At 39.7% G+C, this 19,762-nt stretch overlaps 3 protein-coding genes across 11 annotated transcripts in view; 1 reads left to right on the top strand and 2 right to left on the bottom strand.

Moving 5' to 3' along the window:
• The window catches only part of prkcbb (protein kinase C, beta b), an 83,864-nt gene extending 83,667 nt beyond the window's left edge, over positions 1–197 (bottom strand). For all 8 annotated transcript variants that reach the window (XM_061845571.1, XM_061845569.1, XM_061845567.1 and 5 more), the window contains exon 1: positions 94–197. The gene's annotated coding sequence lies outside the window, so the exon portion shown is untranslated. The remainder of the gene's footprint in view (positions 1–93) is intronic.
• Positions 195–2,690, top strand: socs1a (suppressor of cytokine signaling 1a). The gene is made up of 2 exons (XM_061845576.1): positions 195–347; positions 1,555–2,690. Exon 2 carries the CDS (start codon positions 1,606–1,608, stop codon positions 2,224–2,226), a length of 621 nt encoding a protein of 206 aa, XP_061701560.1. The 5' UTR covers positions 195–347; positions 1,555–1,605; the 3' UTR covers positions 2,227–2,690.
• Positions 2,691–4,725: 2,035 nt separating this feature from the next.
• The window catches only part of clec16a (C-type lectin domain containing 16A), a 30,668-nt gene continuing 15,631 nt past the window's right edge, over positions 4,726–19,762 (bottom strand). The window contains exons 10-23 of one of the 2 annotated variants that reach the window (XM_061846018.1): positions 18,860–19,187; positions 17,662–17,773; positions 17,478–17,578; positions 16,997–17,116; positions 16,802–16,911; positions 16,404–16,448; positions 15,499–15,549; positions 15,259–15,387; positions 15,025–15,145; positions 10,341–10,492; positions 9,227–9,431; positions 8,199–8,369; positions 7,976–8,113; positions 4,726–6,975 (exon numbers count right to left, since the gene is read on the bottom strand). In XM_061846018.1, the coding sequence (XP_061702002.1) occupies positions 6,431–6,975; positions 7,976–8,113; positions 8,199–8,369; positions 9,227–9,431; positions 10,341–10,492; positions 15,025–15,145; positions 15,259–15,387; positions 15,499–15,549; positions 16,404–16,448; positions 16,802–16,911; positions 16,997–17,116; positions 17,478–17,578; positions 17,662–17,773; positions 18,860–19,187 (2,328 nt within the window). In that variant the 3' untranslated portion in view covers positions 4,726–6,430. The remainder of the gene's footprint in view (positions 6,976–7,975; positions 8,114–8,198; positions 8,370–9,226; positions 9,432–10,340; positions 10,493–15,024; positions 15,146–15,258; positions 15,388–15,498; positions 15,550–16,403; positions 16,449–16,801; positions 16,912–16,996; positions 17,117–17,477; positions 17,579–17,661; positions 17,774–18,859; positions 19,188–19,762) is intronic. The other variant, XM_061846019.1, reaches the window with a different exon arrangement.

Here is a 19,762-nt window from a genome sequence, read left to right as displayed (position 1 = left end):
GAATTTAGGAGAAAAGAAGGGTTAATAAGTTTCTCCAAGTTGCCTTCATATATTTACATGTATGAATACTCATCCATGATAATAAAATGTCACCTTCTTCCGAATGAAACGTGCAGCTGTCATGTGGCGTTTGCGGCTGAAAGTCTTCCTATAAGCGCGCACTTTGACGCGAAACATACAACGGTTTTGGTTTCGATTCTGAATGGTTCTTCTCGGGCTGCTGGGCGGGCGGGGCTTCGCAAGGCAGCCTGATAAAGTAGCGGAGGAGTGTTTGGAGTCACAAGAGACCGACGCGCAACTCTACTGGCACTCAAATGGCACATTTGGAATTTAAATGAAAGAAAACGGTAAGACTTTTCATGCTGCATATCTTTTGCGCTAGTGCTTTAATCTCTGTGTCTCTCCATTTTTCACTTGGAGAGAAACTGGTAGCGCGTCAAAAGGGCAGATAGGGCTTTGCTTTGAAGCGTTCCAGCTGTAAACGTGGATTTAGGGGAAAACAAAGGGGAAAATTTCAAGAAGGTAGCACCCAACTTCAAAGTCTCTTGCTAAATGTGCCACGTTTGTGGGTTCAAGGACTCACAAAGGGCTTCATTCGATTATTTTACGGAATTACGAACATTTTTCCCTTAATTTGAACACAACGGATCTGGAATGCCTGTCTTAAAAAAAAAAAAAAACACACACACACAGCTCGTGTGTGTTTTAAAGTTAAATTTGGTGATCAAAAGATAAGTGGCTATAACAATAAACTTGACTGAATTTAAAAAGCGCAGTCATAGTAATAAAGATTGGGAGTTCCTTCTTTTGTCACTTCATTAGGTACACACAATTTTATCATAACCAGATGCATCAAAGATTGCGCCTTTTACCGATATAACTGCTGTTTTGACACGATCTTAGATATTATTTTTATTGCATGTTATATATATTTATTGGATGTAGTTACATGGGAGGGCAACATACTGGAAACATCTTTCAGTATTTAAAGGAACTACAAACTGTCTCACTGCTGCACCGTTTTATGATGCTAACTTTAAAATTGTGGTCGTAGCACTGCGCTGCATTATGGTGAGATCTAAATAAAAGTAGCCAAATATATAGTATAGTACAGTATTAGAAATGGTTTGCCACTTACTACAGCAAACGTGAGCATTATAAGCCCCTGTGCGGAAGGTGTCACAGAGAAATGGTCCAATTTCACTGAATTGGTTTGAAAAGCATTTAATACGAATGTATAATTTTTCTGTGAAAGAAAAATTAAATGTTCTTCTACTAAACGTATGTATTCATAATTAAGTTTTACTGTTGATCAGAATCTGATCTGGTTGCGAGTCAGTGTGTACTTGTGGCACGTGGGCTTCCCCTAGTGGTATGCTAAAGAATCACTCACTGGAATTGTTCAAGCTCTGCTTAACGCTAGTGGCTTGAGTTTATTTTTAAAATGTAGAACAGTACATTTAGAGCAGTTCAGTTGTTTAAGCACAGTACTGTACAATAATGTGATTTGCGGTACCTGATACTGTACTGACCTTTTGCTGGTCTCTCTTTCAGGGGGCCATTGTGGTGGTCAGAAATGGGAGAGCGTTTGGGGCCTTCTGTAGGATGGTAGCCAACAGCGTGGCAGACGACAAGCACCACTTGTCAGACTCGTCGAGCTCCGAATCTTCCAAGTATGAGCAACTTCAGCACCGGGCCGTTCCGAAACCGAAGCTGAGGTCTGTGCCCGCGCCATGCAGGTACCTGACCCACTTCCCCACGTTCAACTGCAAGGAAGACTGCAGGATCATCACAGACACGGCGGCCAAACTAGAGCTGAGTGGCTTCTACTGGGGTCCTCTGGGAGTAGACGAGGCCCACCAAATGCTGAAGGACGCCCCGCTGGGCAGCTACCTTATCCGGGACAGCCGGCAGAAGGACGTCTTCTTCACACTGTCCTACCACGCCAAGAGCGGGCCAGTCAGCGTGCGGATCGACTACAAGCGGCAGAAATTCTCCCTCACGGGCAACGAGTGCACTTTCCCCACTCTTTTTGCCCTCTTGGAGCATTACACTCACTCTCCCAAGAGGAGCCTGAAGATCCCGTACAGGAAATGGAAGCCCACGCTGCAGGAGCTTTGCAGGAGGCGCATCATGGAGCTCTGTGGCGGAGGGAGGCAGGTTTTCGAGCTGCCCCTCACCAATGTCGCCCAAGGATTCCTGTTGGAATTCCCTTACAAGTTATGACCGTGCTTTATGTTCTTTTGACATTCACAATTTCACCAGGAGGCTGCCACACAGAGGCCAAATGTAGAACTGCACGGCCCTCCATTCACTCCACTCTAACTTGCACAAAATGTGCTCCATTCATGAGGACACGCAAAGACAGAGATGGTGAGACGAAAATAGACTACTTGTGGCACATACGTCATGAAAGGACCATAATAATAAAAACAATACTGTCAGCTTTCCTCATGACTACTTGGAAAACGGCAGTGTGGTGGAGAGTGCGCTTGAAAGCTGGCGTTGAAGTGATGAATTAAATTCTGTAGCGTACTGAAATACTCTGTTTGAATATTTACATCACACATGGATGGAACTGAATGTGTGATGGGGGTGGAGCTACCCTCTCTAGTTCAGCTATGTCTGCCAAGCAGATGGATAAATTAAAAACGTTTTCGATATAAATATGTATTAAATTAAACGAACTGAAAGTACATGGTGTCTTGTTTTTTTTGTGTGTCGAAATGTTGAATAAGAATGCTGCATTGTTGAAGGACAGGGAGGGTCACAATACAATCACCACAATGATTTATTTGCAGGCAAAGCGACGGGTGGGTGTGGCTACTTGAGAAGCTCTCAACTATGACACACACAACACACACACTTACCAGAAACGGGAGCGCCAGTGACACAATTTGAGTATGTCTGAACTTATGAATGAAGGAGGAGTCAAAGTGAAATCTGAGGAGCAAGTGGGAAATTTTGGGGGCTTGCGTCTGGAGACAAGAAATGTCAAGATTCAATTTGAATAAGGGGGTTTTGCCTGTAAAAAGCCTGAAATCGAATACAGTGAATGAGAAGTGGTGAAAAGATTTGACGTTGTTTAGTATTGTAAGCATCTAAAGCAGGTTGTTTGCATTTAAACATATCAAAATTATGTCTGACTTGTCTTTGGAGGGTTGCGCCCAAACTTCAGTGCATTTAACAGGGATTGGCAAACAAAAAACGACGTCCAGTGGTCATCACAAAGGCCCCAGAAGAGACAACACCATGCACAATCGTGCAAAATTCATCTGTGAATATCATCCAGACTCCCACAAATGTGGACCATTGATAGCAGATGAGATGAGACACACATTGGTTTTCCAATTAATTAAATTTAGTATCACACTAAATTTCTTCAACATTCCACACAAGCCCTCACTCAGTTCAAGTAAGGATCACAAGTATTTGTCTTAAGTAAAGAATCTACACCAGAAGTTCAAATAAAATCTCAATATTGAACTAGTCACTCTTAACAGTGGTTAACTTGGCATCAAAAAGCATCGCAATTGAGGGTTGAGCAAATTAGATGTGATAGTTGGGTAGAGGAGTGGACATGTTATTTCCCATAATGACAAGCATTGAATTATTTGCTCATTTAATTAAGAAGAAATGTCATACAGCCTTTCTGATAACTTTTTCAGTCACTTTGTGTGCTGCCACAATTGTTCCTCCTTGGTAGATTCTAGTTTATGAAATTACATTCTTCGTACGCTGAAAAAACTTCTGTCCTTTCCGTTTGCATATGATTTCTTATTCCCTTGCCTGTGGCTCAATTGACATTGGAGCAACATTGGAAAATTGCCACTTAGGCAAGAGGTTTTTCCTGTCCCTAAATGTTGTTCAGCATATTTAATATTTTATTCATTTATTTAATATTACTATGTATAGCAGTCCAACTGCTACAGTGCTCAGTATAATATACGCTATCCATGGCCTTCTTCAAACCGAACATGTTCCAGTTGGCATTTGTGCAAAGCTAGCGGAAGTTTATTCAGAGAGCCACACTAAACTGAACTGCATTCAGGAACAGAACCTCTTGCCAGGTGGCAGTTTTTCAGTACTGTTGAAATGTCAACTGGCAAACGAGGCACGGTGGGGATAATGTGCTTACAAAACTGGTAAAAAGCCAAAGCTGCCACTGCTGATGGCCTCACGTCTGTCTAAACGATACCTGAAATAAAGCTTTTTTCTCTTTCTTTGAGTTAGTATACTGTGACTGTTGAGACAACCTGTATATACAGTAGAGTAGCATATACTGTCTCAATTTGTATGGATTCTTAGCTAGTCTTTTTTTCAGTCCCTTTTCAGCAGTTTTTTTTAATTTTCGCATTCTTTTGTTCCCCTAACTACTTGTAATCAACAAGGTCAGATCTTCCTTCTCATGGCGACTCCACGGTAGTGTAGTACTGGCAACACACACACACACACACACACAGACATACACACACACAACTTAGAAACATGTCATCGGAGTGCCCGGAACACATTTACACGTGCAAAAAGACTTCCTTGAAGACAGGAAGGCCGATATGATTAGGAAACACATTTGCAGATGTCACTGTTCTCTCTTTCACGGGTACACACAGCACACATGTGCTGTTCCCTGATTGACAGACTGTATATTCAGTTTTGTATCACCATTTGGAGTTACAGTATTTTTGTCAGCAAACAAACAACGCTGCAGTCTCAGTGTTGTTAGGTAGAATAATTTATTGCAGCTCTTTATTTTTCTGTTTGAAAATCATTAACAATACTTACATTTTTAAAAGGCAGAACCATTTACAGAGAGCACGCGCACACGCACTACATTCAGAGACGAAGTAATGGCAGCTTGTCATGGCATTTTCAGGTAGATGTTGCCAAGGCGACATCCGCAAGATGCCGAAGAAAAGTGCCTCCAGAGCATCAAGTGCTTAAATGCTCTTTCCGCCAGATTTCTTTAGGCATACCCTCACAAATACTGTGGTGCTATTTACGGCAGCAGAAGAGTATTGCTCTGAATTACTCAATTACTAATTCAACTGTAAGTTGATGATGAACAAGTCAGATGATGGCACAGAAGATGAGAAATGGAAAATCAATAATCCTTGTTTTACACATAAAGCCTTAAGACAGTAAGATTGGCATCTTTCTTTCTTTTAAGGGTTTAGTTGCTAATGTTGCAATAGGAGGGAGAAGCTGTGGGTCACATTTGTCTTTGAGCACAAAACATTTAATCTTTTACAGTTTATTGCAGTTGTAAATATCTGCTTAGCAAAAACAAGTCAAGAAATGGGAACTTTGCTAGTCACTCTAACCAAGGTTAATGGGCGCATCTTTTAATGAGTGGCCATCTGTCATTTGGCTATGAATTTTCGGATTTTCTTGCTATTCTTGTTTTGTTAAAGTGAGCTCATGTCAGCTCTGTAAAGAATTATGCAGATACATTCAATGAAAGATGTCTTCATGTGACACAAGGTTGGACTAAAGACCAATTTGTTAAACCATTAAACAAACCCCTTACAGTAGTGTGCTGCTTTGTGCGAGCTTCATTCTTGCGCCTTCACATGATATTAAACAGGCTTTTATCATTTTACTGTCTGCCGGCTTCCAAATAAAGCACATGACAAGGAAGCATGTGAAACTAATGATGATTTTTGCAGATATGAATGATAATACGATCAACCGTCTCTCACAGTTCCCCAGAAATTTCAACATTGGTAGGAAACACAATCCAGGAAGTTGGCTGGGATTTTTTTTTCTTTTTTAATAATCTGATTCCATATCTGTATTCCAAAACCATACCTGCAGGGCTATTTTGAAACAGAAGTGCAACATTAGCATACTGTAGCTTACTTTCATACAAAAGCAACTAGTTTAGTGGCAAATAGTTATCACGTCACACAAGGGCTAATGAAGACGTAACCAAATTTAGTACGCATACATCCACGATGAATCCTTTGAGCCCCCACAAATACAACAGTGAATAAAAAGGCTTGTGCAGCAATGTGTGTATACATTTTTCACAAAATTTCAGTGGTTATGCGAACATGAGACATAAAAAATAGACCAGATCTTTTAAAATCTCACATCAGCAGCAGTAATGCATGTTACAATCCCGTCCATAAGGAGTAAAAAAAAAGCTGCTGGTTACACACTTTGAGGCGTGCTGGAACTCATTGTATGCAAAACCGATGAACCCAAATGTGCTTTGAGGCTTCCACCAGTTCCGTCAAGGATTTTCTTTGTGTGCAAACGAAACGGAAAGACTGAGAGGCCTTTTTAGACGTCACACACTACCAACAGGTTGCAGCTTGAAACCAGCCTAGAGCCAAACTGGTTGATTCAACGTGCCAATGTAATCTGGATGAGTGGGAAATGGTTCAATTGCACCTGTAAGAATGTGTTGTTAGCCCAGTTCAGGTTATTCAGGTGTTTCCGTGTCCCTTTCCGAAGATTCTGTTTCCTCTAAAGATTTTGAAACGCTCTCTTCCTCCAACAGATGTGAGTTCCTCCCGACTGAGCTCTCACCCTCTGGCTCTTCTTCACCATGTGAATCCTCTTTGAGCGCCTCCATATTTGCGTCCTCTTTTAACACTCCATCTGCCTCTCTGTGCTCCATCGGTGAGACTTCTGCCTCCTGGTCTCTTTTCACTCCTTCCTCTTTCTCTTCATCACTCTCCTCATCCAATCTCATGAGAAAGGAAGCAGGAGCAACGAGGGGATTGGTGCAAGGGTGAAGGTGTGGTGAGTCCGCAGGGGGCAGCAACGTCAACGATTCCACGCTCAGTGTGTCGGCGTTGCTGTCGGAGAGGAGGGAGATGGTTGGCTGGGAGGCCGGGGTGAGGCTGGGGGCCAGTGTCGGCGGCGGGACTTGGGTCGAGGGGGCGCTCGTTACATCCACAGTGTCTAAATCTCCTTCGCCGCATGACGAGGATGGAGGGGTATTCTCCAAGAATGTGCCGTCATCTTTGGGTAGAAAAAGGGACCATTTTATTATTTCAGATGAAGGTTCAATTGATGATTTGCTTTGATTCTTTCTCTTTGTCTTCCATAGGGATTAATAATGGCTGCTAGATTAGGGCTTGAACAAAAGAAATTCAAACATGCTTGCACACAAAAGCAGTATTTGATTTTTCCTGATTAAAATATATTTAAAAGGATAAAAGAGGGGGTTACCGCGGCTAAGCGGGGGCACTGCGTTGAAAAATGCAAAAAAGCAAAAAATTGGATAGGTCCCAGTCCACCACCCAAAAAATGTGAATATGTGAATGTCAAATGATTAATATACCAAGATACAAAATACGATTATGGTTAAGAAGAAATTATGTGGCTGTTGCCTGAACATCCATTAAATCCAGAAATTTGGAGTTCAAAAATTGTGGCATTTACCTGTCAAACATTACAGTATTTAAAATGAAGGTTTTTTTTTTGACAAACTCTGACTGGGGAGAATCAATTGAGTGGGTAACCTCAGCCACTTATACGGTGTCACCAAAAAATATTAACACTTCACCTTTCCCACATTTTACTATCCTACAGACTTATTCTAAAGCTGATGTGAGTAATTAAAAAAAAATCATAAAATAATGACATGTTTTCAGACAGTTGTGGAACTCTACTGAAAATGTAGACATTTAAAAATAATATGTAAACATAATCAGCTTTAGAATAAGTCAAACAAAATGTGGAAAAGTGTGAAGCGGTGTAAATACCTTCTGGTGGAACTTCATACGCATTGAAAGGTTTTGCTTGTTTACAGAAATTAATTCGTCTATATTTGTGAGTGGAATTCTATCCCATTCTACGCAGGCATTGGGAAGGAGAGGAAATAAAGCCCCTCTGTGGACCCAGTTGAATGAGAATTGTTTTCTCGAGTAAGCTCTTTCCTCGAACATAGTTTTGGCCTCTTTGTGCTCCCACGTATATAAGTGTGTCTTTAAATTTGTAAGGAATGTACGTGCATGACCTGTGGGGCTCTGAGCTGAAATAGTGCTCGTCGTAACAGAGTCGCATCGTCCTGTGCTTCCACTTCCACTGGAGGGAGTTGAAGGGGAGGACAGAGGAGAGGGTGTGTGTTGTGACACACAATGGGCCACTGCAAAGCCTGTGGCCCATGATCGAATACTTTAACACCCAAATGTATGACATACAGATAATCATGAAATCAAGGATGAGCACCAAAATGTTACCTGGGACTTTATCAACAGTGGCGAAGACTGCTCTGTTGGCCGTGGGGTCATTGGGTGCTCGTCTTGACTGCTCATAAAAACGGAAAGGGAGACCGCCGGGGGAGGCGTTGGCTGTTTGACCGAAACCCAGCACTTCTGTGGTACTTGGCTGCACAGGCAGGTCTAAAAGAGCTTTGTGATGAGATGTGACAGAATGTAAATGGAAAAGCAAATAAAATGCAAATGTTTGTGGTTGGTAGATAAAACTCAACTCAAAACAGACTGAAAAAATACAATTATAACATACAACTTTTGAAACATACTGAAAGGCAAGGCATCACTATTAAAAACTTTTTCAGTGTTGCAAATGAAACTGTGACCAGTGTTTTACAACAACAAAAAAGAACATTATACCAGAGCAATTACAGTGACTTCTGGAGTCTACAAATGAATTAATTAATTTTACCATCACGTTTTTCTGGGTAGCGAAGTTATAATAGTTAGTGTCTCACTTTTGTTGTTTTAAAAGAAGTCGCATAGCTAATCGCACCCTCCTTGACTAAAATGCTGCAGAGATTTTAGAGCTTGGATGGAAAAAAAAAAAAAAGGAAGAAGATGTGACTAATAAAAATTCCCAGTGTTTATTGTTACTGGTTAAGCCTACTTTGGAGCAATCAAAGCAAAGCACATAAACCCCTGTATGAAGACCAATTCCATGTTAGATACAAAATAAGTATTAATTTAAGTTTTAATTCATCTTCCAAAACTTTAACAACAAACAAAAACATTTAGTAGCGTGACAATGCATAACAGGAATAACATTACAGAAAGAAATAGGTAAAACGGCCACAGAAAGAAATATGTAAGTACTATAAGTGTGACCAACTACTAAAAATTACCTGACTATTAATGGAAGTCAGATCTGATTACTGTTAATTGAATAATGGACGTGATGAAGTGTTCTTTCACTTTCTCTACACATCATGTGATTTCTTGTAAAAATCCTACTGTGAGGTAAAATAACAATGTTAACCCTGATGCATTCTCACCTGCTATTCTCTGCATTTTCATCCGTCTGGCCTGGATGCGACCTTTGGCCAGTCTCTGCTTGGCAATGATGCAACGGATGTGGTCGGCAAAGATGAAGTTGGCCTGTAGGATTGGCAACGGCTTGGCGTGGGGGTTTGAGCTGGGCTTATGAATGACGATGTTTAAAGCTCTGCTGTCATCTTCGACACCAGACACCTGCATGTCCTAATGGTGGAAGAAATATAATATAACAACAAGCGGAGTTGTATAAAATGTGAGGATGAGATGGCAAAACAAAGAGATAGGTTCAAGTGAAAGGCATTGACCCAAAAATTAAAATGTAAAAAATAAATTTGAGCACAGGATTTCTCCCTCTAAATCATCGTTTGCAACCTCTCAATTTGGTTAAAGTTATTATTTGTGGTTGTTTCTATATAAAATGTTAAATTCTGTTTAATTTTGTTATAAAATGCTAAATTCTATTTTATTTTTTGTGTGTCAATTTTACAGTAAATCTCAACCGAGGATGACTAATACATAGCTTGAAGCCACTAATTGAGAAAAATGTGCAAGTGAGAGAGTGACAATGGCCACAAAGGAATATTTAAATAAGTTTCTTTTAATGCTGAAGCTCGTTTAATTGAGGCTATTATTAGCAGTGAATTAACCCCCACCCACCCAAAGTCAGGAAACATTTTACCATATACTAAACAGAGGTGCAATTAATAAAACTAAGATTGGTCAGCTCATCACCATCATATCATGTCTTATGTTACAAAGGATCGTCCCATTTATGTATGATATCTGAATTCAATTGATTTTATCTGCATAAATATAACTGATATGCAAATGCATCATTACAATAAGCAACATAAGGATGTCCTCAGAATCTTGTGACCACACAATCGCCATTTGATTGGCCATTTTCAGTGATGCCATGGCAATGTAGCCCATTCTTCTTCCAGGCTGAAATTCCTATTTAAGACAATATATTTAAAAATTGAGAAATTACCGTGTTGACTATTTTAGCACTTTTTAACTATATCCAAAGAAAACTGAATCAGGAAAAACACACCCCTTCTTTTTGACAGGACACACAGACACACACAGACAGAAACACTGCATTTTTTCTACCTGTAAAAGGCCGGCAAACTTGACGACACCCCATCCAAGGCGTTTGGTTTCTGGTTCGACCAAACTCATCTGATACACGTCTACAGCGAGGAACCTTTGAGCCTGGCCGCCATCTTTACTGACCACCATACATGCTATTAAGTCACTGTTATCTGAAAAACAGAAAGAAGCGTATGCTCAAAGTGAGACTATGATGTGAACCCACCCAACATAACGGACCATAAAATATATTTAAAATACTAATGCCTAACTAAAAAGATATGAGGTCATAGGGATATCACCTTCTTAGATGGTATTTTAAAGATATATTTTTTGCTGGACACTCAAGCATGACACTTTCTGCGAGAGCTCAGCATAATGACTCAGCAGTCTCTACCACAAACACAGACACAGACAGTAGAAAGGACAAACCATTTCTACCACAATGACGAGCGATGAGCTCAGATCTCGACAGTTTTACTTCCTTTTACGCAAAAACCTATTGCTAAGTGTAAATAGGCAATTACCTCATGTGCCAAATCTTGTTTTGGTTGTCTCACCTCAGTTGAGCTACAGACGGTATATAAAACACTAACTATACAAGTTGGGATACATACTATGTATAAAAGTAATTTCCGACTTACGTAGAATTCCTTTGCAGATTCACATACTGAATGCCCATTCCTGTCAATGTCTCCCATATTTTAGGTCCCTAAATAACATTTATAAGTTTGCTTAACATCTTTTTGATACAAAACAGTTGTCCCCGTAAGCAAGTTGGTCAATTAAGTCAAATGGCAGTAAAATACTAAATCAATTGAATTTTAATAGTTTGTGTAGCTGGAGAATTCGGGTCCATTTCATTATGACAGCAGCCACAATGGTTAAAGTTTTGAAAAAAAAAGAAGGAAAAAAATCCACCCATCTGGATTTCCTACTGGATTTCCAGATAAGGGTGTAGTGCGTCAGTTAGGCTAGCAGATTGTTGGGGAATATTTTTGTGGATGACCTCAACGCAACTGAGAAGAGTGGTGTCACTTGAAGCTTTAACACGCAAAAACAAATAATAGAAGCTGTGTACTCCCTAAATGTGACCAACAATAACAAAGCCACCACATGACTCACGTTTATTCTCAAGAGCTGTTCATTCATTCATATGAAATACTAAATGGGCAGTTTATCTCATTATATAATGCAGGAAAATGAATAAGCCACAGAATTGGTTCTTGTCAGTTTCTTTTTAACTGCTGTGCAACCTTGCTCTATAAGCAAATCTACAAAGGCTAACAAAAATGCAAAACTATAGAGTAAAACAAAGATACTGACATGTAAAGTTAACCTAAGCTAAAAATTTACAACTATTGTCTAATAATAATTTAAAAAAAATCTCAGGTTAGATTTTTAACTTTCACACGACTATGGAACCTCGGGTTTTAGGTAGATAATTTATTGAATGAAGCCGTTCTCAAAGTAAAACTTTTGCAAACCAAGGTAATGTTTCTCCTCAAAATAAAAAGAAATAGGAATTAATGCGCTGCAGACACAGACTCTTACTCTCTTATTTTGACTATTATTTGGTTAAAAATGAATACTGTGCAATATAGAAATAAATGGAAACTTTCTGATGATGAAATAGTGTGTTCGCTAGCAATTCAATGTGTACCATTTTACATTTTACAGCATTTCAGATATAGTAATGTTTACATTCACTGTTGTCACTACCGCATAAATATCAATGGCTCCATGCTTCATGTATGTTTTTTTAACAGCAAATGAGTGACAACTGTCACAACTGAGCACCGTTTTTGTGTTCTGAGCTTTCCAGAGCCATGCCAAGACTTTTTAAAAGTGAAAATAGTATGTAAACCAAAGTAATATTTCTTAAAAAACAAAAACGTAAAAAAACACTTCATTAACTAAATTGTTAGTAATCCAGGTCATACAAAACAGAGGATGCTCTGGACTCATGTTATAACCATTAAGTCAATTAGGGTAAATAAATTAGTTAAAGTACAGGTAAAATAAACATATCACCAGTTTAAAAAAAAAAAAAAAAAAAGAAAAATCAGTGATCCTAGCTCACTGAGGACATTTCACGCATGCTGAAGATAAACACGAGATAACTGGAACCATTGGAAAGCCCCCCCAAAAAAATGAGAATGACACACCAACGAGCTGCATGTCCGCTATTTAACTTCTCCGACCATTTCTGATGTTTGAATTTTTAATCATTGCGCAAACCTTTCCAAGAAGTAACAAATCTGTTGACTCATCACAAAAGATGTGATAACTGATGGACCTAAACCTTGCCAGATAGTATCATCATTACTGCTCAGTAACCCCCCATTTTATCAAGAGCTCTTTATTCTATTTACATTTGAAGAGTTTGTTTTCAAAAAGAGACATAGGCATTTTTTTCAGATTTACAAAACTCACGCCAAAATTATCCAGCTCCGAATGGATAATTTTGGTGCGAGTTTCGTAAATCTGAAAAAAATTCCTATGTCTCGTTTTGAAAACAAACTCTTCATTTGTACATGTGTAAAAATGTGTAACTATACCGGGAAAAGTGTGTTGCACATAAAGAAAGGGAGGTGCAAAAACACATGACAAGTCTGACAACATCTACAGTCTATCAAAATACAAAACAAAAATCTAGCCCAAACGTCAGAGCAAAAGAATATCTGCTGGTCCAGTCCTAAATGATAGCCTAAAAAAAGCTCTCATTCCCAAGGTGTGAGTCAAGACATCTCATGATGAGTAAGAGCAGGGAGCTTTTCTGAACACAATTGCAAATTGTTGTAAGACTTAACAATGATATTGGTTACAGGCACACAGCTAAGCTTTTGAACGTTGTAGTGAGCACAGTTAGGGCCATAATATGTACAGTGGAACAGAGATGTTTATTTTCACGTCTAAAAGGCGCACTTAAAATTCTTAAATTTTCTCCAAAATGGGCGGCCGCCTTATAATGCGGAGCGCCTTATATGTGAACCGATGTCCACAATTTATAACCGACCGGGAGCATTTCCTGTTGACATGCTAGTTATAGAGAGGAAAAGCGGACGTGTGAGAGGATAGCATTTGGATGTTACAGGGGGAAGTGTGAGCGTGGGAGAGGATGCTAAAGACACCCCCCTCAGAAGGTACACAATGCCGGTATATGTTTAGTTGTAAACAACATGGCTTTGGCTAATGACCTCCCAAACATGGCACCAATGAAAAGAATCCTAATGAAGCACAGTTTAAACTGCAAGCTATCAATTACGTGGATAAACATGGAAATCAAGCAGCTGCACGAGAGTTCAAGAGCAACGAATCCATGGTGCTAAAGTTGAGGAAGCAGGAAAACCAGCTTTGCCAATTCAAGAAGACAAAGCTGAGTTTCCGTGGCAACAAGGCGACGTGGCTCGAGTTGGAAGAACTCGAGAGATGGGTTAATGATCAAAGAACAAAAAAAACAATGAAAAATGAAAAAAACCAAGTGGTGGAAATGAACTCGGAGCTTGCTAGTATTCCGGGAGGATTGACAAAGCCACTTCGTTCACTGGAGATCGGTGTAAACAGGGTGTACAAAGTGAAGTTGCGAGCGACGCGGGAGCAAAGGATGACAAATGCGTAGCGCCGGGCGAGTTACGCCACAATTTGTGAATAGATTGTGGATATTCGGGCTAATGTGTCTGCTTCCACAGTTGTTCGAAAAGCTGGCATCATATCTGAGGGGTCACAGCGACGAGACTGACAATGACAATGACGAGAGGGAATCTGGCGTGTTTGATGGAGAGCCAACTGTTCATTTTGGATACAGAAGATAAGGACTTTGATTGATTTGTGGATGAGGATTAATAAAAAAAATGTCGTGGGCATGTAATTTGTTAAATACTTCAACAAAGTACAACCAAACTCAGTTTTGCTCCCGGTCCCTTTTTAAATAGCATGCATGTATGCTACCATATGTTTTAAGGTAGTGGCGTTATATAGCTATATGCTTTGCCGCGCTAAATGTATGTAAATAGCGCTTGAAGTTCATATTTTGTGTCAATTATTTCTTCACCCATGATTTTGGTTATTTTGTTATCTGCTGGTTGTGCTGTTCTGTTTGCTGTGGTGTAATGATTTTGGTTTGGTGTGACACAGTGGGTGAGGATAGCAAGTTGACTGGTGACTTGCATGCACCGGATGTAGTGGGGAAAACAAGTATAAGCTTGTTCTTCTGCTTGCAAAAATAAAGGTACACCTGTGCATCACTCGTGAGTGCCACCATGCCTACGCCCAAGAATACCGATATGTTAAATACTGAAACTGCACCTGCAACTGAGACTGCGCCTTTTAACACCATGCGCCTTATGGTCGGGAAAATACGGTATATTGTGCAAAAACACATTTAATTTTTTTTCCTCACTGTCTGAAGTCAGATCCGATTAATCCTCTCCTCCTCCTGGCAATGATTAATAAAATGTTTAATATTGTTAAATGCCACAATAATGAGAGAATTTATTAGAGATCATTAAGTTAAGTTTACATACATTTTCTTATTATTAAGTAGCATTTCCTTTGAATTGCGTGACTTTGCAATTAATTTCAATTAATCTGATGACTCTTCATAACATGATGCAGGACTTTGAATTTGCTATCATATGTGTGTCATTCTCAAAACATCTGTATACATTACACAGCGTGACATCTTTGTATATAGTCAACTTACTGAGGTCTAAGACATCATCAGTCTTAATAAGGTCTTCAGGTCTGGTCAGAGGCAGCTGTGTCTCTGGTTCTCCTTGAAGCTGCAGTGATAGTGACCGCAGCATGAAGAACACACGTATGGCCTGAAGGCAGCGAGAGGATCCACACAATCCAAAAAAGACAGATGTTACCAGTCGATAATACTATATTTGATGGAAACGGCAAAATCATGAAAAGATTTTATGTGACTGCTTACCCTCCGTGTCTTTTCTACATCTCCACAAGGAAGCCTCTTGACAAAGTCAATGCCGGTCAGAGGTGTACCAGTGGGAGGCAGAAGTATGGAAGCATCCATCATGAGATACTCCACATTCAGCGGTTTACTCTGAAATGATCAAGCACCGCACCCGGGTACACTTCACCAATAGCAAGAGTGCAATTTTCAAACAGCAGCCATTTTTGTATGCTAAGAAAACAAAACAAAAACTAACCCTACCGTCATGCTCCTGTATTCATCTTCAAACATGTCCAGAAAGATCTCCTCGCCCTGCAATTCAGTGGCTCATAAATACTTTAAATCTAAGATATTAAAACACACCATTATTCTTCAAAATGAAGTGCTGGTTTGTTTAAGCCTGATATAATACCGACTTTGCACTTTTGTTTTGTGGTCAGTTACTGCATGAGTGCTTCTCAGTGCATGGTAATCTGGTATGTTACTAAGTTACAGCAAACAGACTAAGCAATACTGAAAATTAAAGAACTGGGCAGTATTGTGTGGAGTCCTTCCCTTTTTAAAAGTTTCCTTTTCTTTATCATTATTCGGTGTTTGTAGATGATTCATAAGAGGAAGCTGTTCAAACTGGATTTACTAGGCATTAGGAATCTTAAATTAATTTAATATACAATATAATTTGTTTTGTTTTTATCAATTTCTTACAAATGAATAATCCAAAAATAAAACCTGATTGATAGCAGGTACGGCACAAGTCTGCCATTTGGGATTTTTTTTGCACCTTTTGAAGACAGGAAGGAATCTAACAGTACAGTATTTTAAAAAAATCCTTCCTCGAAAATGACTGCATGGTGAATTTTTACATGTTACAATGCTGAAAATCAATGCAGTGACTGAAAAAGAAAGAAAAAGCAAGCAGGGGAATGAAAGTAAAGGCTAAATGATGATGCACACATAAAACATTTTACTGCGATCTCAAGATATCAACAGATAGTGGGAGCAACAGGTGCATACTTCTGATTGCCTTCTAATACGAAATCCACATAATGTGAATTTTTGCTGTTCATTCAAATGTGCAGTAGTTATGTAATACTGTGAGTTGAGGGGTTTGTCAAAGTACAGTTATAAACTGATTATGTCCTACGTGTGTTTTGTTGCAGATTTACCTTGTAAAATCGCCGCAATAAGTGCAGACTTTCTTCTCTCGCCCCCTGTGTACATGGAACACAGATTCAGATGGCATGTAAGGCAAATGACCACCAGGTGTGAGGAAAAATAGAAAAAAGAAAACAATACGTATAATCAAGGCACAGTTATTGCTTGAAGAACTTGAAAACAAATAAATGCACTAAGTGTATTTTATTCCCCCTGTCCAAGCCTTGGTAAGATTATTAAAACCAAGAAAAGCATACAAAGAGTGCAGATGCATCATTTTAGATTACAGTGACATGATAAATATTCCTCAACTAAATTTGCCATAAGTGACACATTTTCGTTGTATTAAATCTGTAGTCTATTTTTGATTTTATGTGTCACACCTAGACAGGAATGTCATGTGTCATACCTCCAGACAAGCCAGATGGACATCTTTGATTATACACGGACTTCCAGACAACACGGACTGCTTTAATAATAAGCAGCTGAGCTCCAGGGTAGCCAGACGTACTCTACCATCTAAACACAAAAGAAACATGTAGGAAACATGGGAAAATGTTTAAAAAAATTGTCATATATGGAGGAATGGCAATGTGGACGTTACCTGGCTGTGCTGCCTGGCTCATTATTCTGATCAACCTCTCTGCAAGTACTAAACTGTAGGAGCTTCTTTCCTGGTCAGGAACTGGTAACTGCAGTCGTTCCAGCAGGTCACGATTTATACCTGAAGACAGATAAGGAGGGAGAATGTAAAGTAAAATAAAATAGTTAAGGAATACATATTGGACACAGCCATTTTTCTAAAAGCCAATGTAAAAAAAGACATACAGTACATGAAGACGGAAAATAGGAGCCCAACTTGCTAGAACGTGCCTTTATGTGCACGCGACTGTCATATTGACCACATCTGAATCAAGCAACGAAATGGATGATAGGCTGATGCCTTTTTTTTTTGTTTGTTTTTTTTGCACGCCATCACGCAATCGACCAAAACTGCCTCGGCGATCGGGTGGTTGATCGCAATTGACACATTGAGGACCCCTACTGTACAAATATGGGAATACTGAAACTGAATAAAGGATAACCTTTGCTGTGTGAAACTGCATAGAGAAGGCAGAGGACAAACAGGGCATGGTAGTCATCATTGGTGCAGTCTAGGGCACTGTACACCATTTCTAAGAAAGGCCTGTGGAACCAGAGAGGAACAAATGAGATCCTTCCGCACTTGTGGACTATATCGTCCATATATATGGAGGTGGAAACGTGTACCTGCTTCTCTGCATGTGCGTGCGGGTGGCTGCTGCGGTCTTCTCTTCATCTGTGATGTTCTGCTCAGTCAACTCTGACACTTTAGATGTCTCCATTACCACCATCTCTATTTCTGTAAACACAAGAACATACTGTTGATTGATTCATGATATCCATGATGGATTTTTAAACTGCTCGTTAACTCAAAGGGACAATATAATCTTTAGGCATTTCCCTCTTCACTTCACTGATGATCACCATCTTAATGTTTATTTTTTCATGTGGAATTGGAATTTAGACTTCAATATAGCTATGAATTAACTATTTGATTTCCAATCAATCAAATTACCACGTGAGAAGAAAGCCTTAAAAAGAATTCATCAGTCATAAGTGAATAAGGACTAAGAGTAACGGTGGAGCCTCTTTTTTGGGGCACATATTAGCTCAAACAACAGATCTTCAGAGAAGCACAACGCGAAAAGACAATAATATACAGTACCATTAAAGTTATTAGTGTTTTATTGTTTGTAATTATATTATTAATAGTAGTTATTATATAATTAAAAGTACAGTACCATAACATACAGTTATGTCTACACTATGACCATAAAGAATGTTTGACCACAGAACTAATAATTTCCCTATGGAAAATTTGTTTCTAGTGTCCTTCAATGGATTGTGTTTCTCCTAAAGTGGTTCCATTGCATTGTAATTTAACTGAAAAACAAAAACACATGCAAACAGAGCTAGAGTAAGAGACAGGCGGACAGGTGAGGAGCACAGGATGGATGATATGTTATGTTACTGTGGAAGTTGACTTCTAATGAGTAGGAGTTGATGTGTGAACTGTGGTCACCATGGGAAAATTAAAATATGCTGAACAGGGGAGGCAGGAAGACTTCATCTCAAAACTAGGTAAAGAGAATGTATTAATGCCAAGTATTTCTGGTCTCTTGATTCGAAAGCGTTGTTTTCTTATATGAATTTGCACTGCTGGTCACCTTCCACTGAATTTAAAGGCTGGGGACCAAAACGTTCTTCAGCAGCAGCAGCAGCAGGGGACAATGTTGATATTGGAACCCGTTTCTCTTTTTGGTTTGGAGACGAGGACTGCTGCAGAGGTTGCTTTACGGTAGGAGTGGTGCATCATGGCAGACTAATGGGGGTATACAGATACAAACAATCCTGCACTGCTGTGTCCAACAGGCCTCACACTCACCTTCCGCCGTTTCCCCACTTGCTCTGCTTCCCTTAGAACTCCCACATGCTCCTACAATCTCTGTACCTTTTCCCTTCTCCCTCTCTCGGCCTCCCTCTCCTCCTCGGACGCTATCGTCCCAGCCCTCATCTGCCCCTTCCCGGCTGGAGGTTGCCCCTCCTCCTCCTTCTCCTCCTCCTCCAGCACCCCTTTCATCATCTTCCTCGCCCAGGTTCTTGTAGTTTGGCCTCTTCTGGGTTCTCTTGCGGCCACGGTGGCGGGAGAGCTCCAGCGAGCGCTCCAAAGATTCTGGTGGCTTGGTGAAGCGACGCACAGCTCCGGAACTAGCCTGGAGGATTAACAGACGTACACAGCTATTAGTATATGATGGTAAAAATAATTACTGATGATGATTATTTAATGTGAATATGAAAGAAGTTATTCTTTTAATAAGACACTTTTAAAAGTTATGAGTTCATAGGCACACTTAAATCCCGTAAAAGAAAAACTCTTTCCAGAAAGCAATACACAATAATGACCTTTGCTGGTAGAGATACCAAGCTAACAGCGATACAAGACCACACACCACACTTACTCACAGACACATACTCTTACAGTAAATTAGTACTGATGTGTCAGGTTGATCTCAGTGCTACCTCATTGAAGCAGAAACATATACACATACAAGACCCAACCACAGAGGCATACTTGCAAAGGAAACAGCTGGTGTCTAAGATAAGAAATCTGCAAAGAGATTGAAAAAAAAGGGTCTTACAGTAAAACTGAGTAATAACCCCAGGCATTCAAAAATTACATTTTTGATAAAAGACTCTTATCACTGAATGACGCACTAACCATATTGACCACACTATGAATTGATATCAGGAATGTCCATCAAAAGTTAAGGTCCTCCTCTGCTATGGC

Source organism: Syngnathoides biaculeatus, chromosome 16 (assembly GCF_019802595.1).
Source record: "Syngnathoides biaculeatus isolate LvHL_M chromosome 16, ASM1980259v1, whole genome shotgun sequence".
Taxonomy (NCBI): Eukaryota; Metazoa; Chordata; class Actinopteri; order Syngnathiformes; family Syngnathidae; genus Syngnathoides; species Syngnathoides biaculeatus.
The sequence above is the reverse complement of the archived record's forward strand: the minus strand, read 5'-3'. Positions and strand labels throughout refer to the sequence as shown.

What these genes read in the sequence shown, in the direction of transcription:
- socs1a (XM_061845576.1), top strand. Translation starts at nt 1,606, where the DNA reads ATGGTAGCCAACAGCGTGGCAGACGACAAGCACCACTTGTCAGACTCG.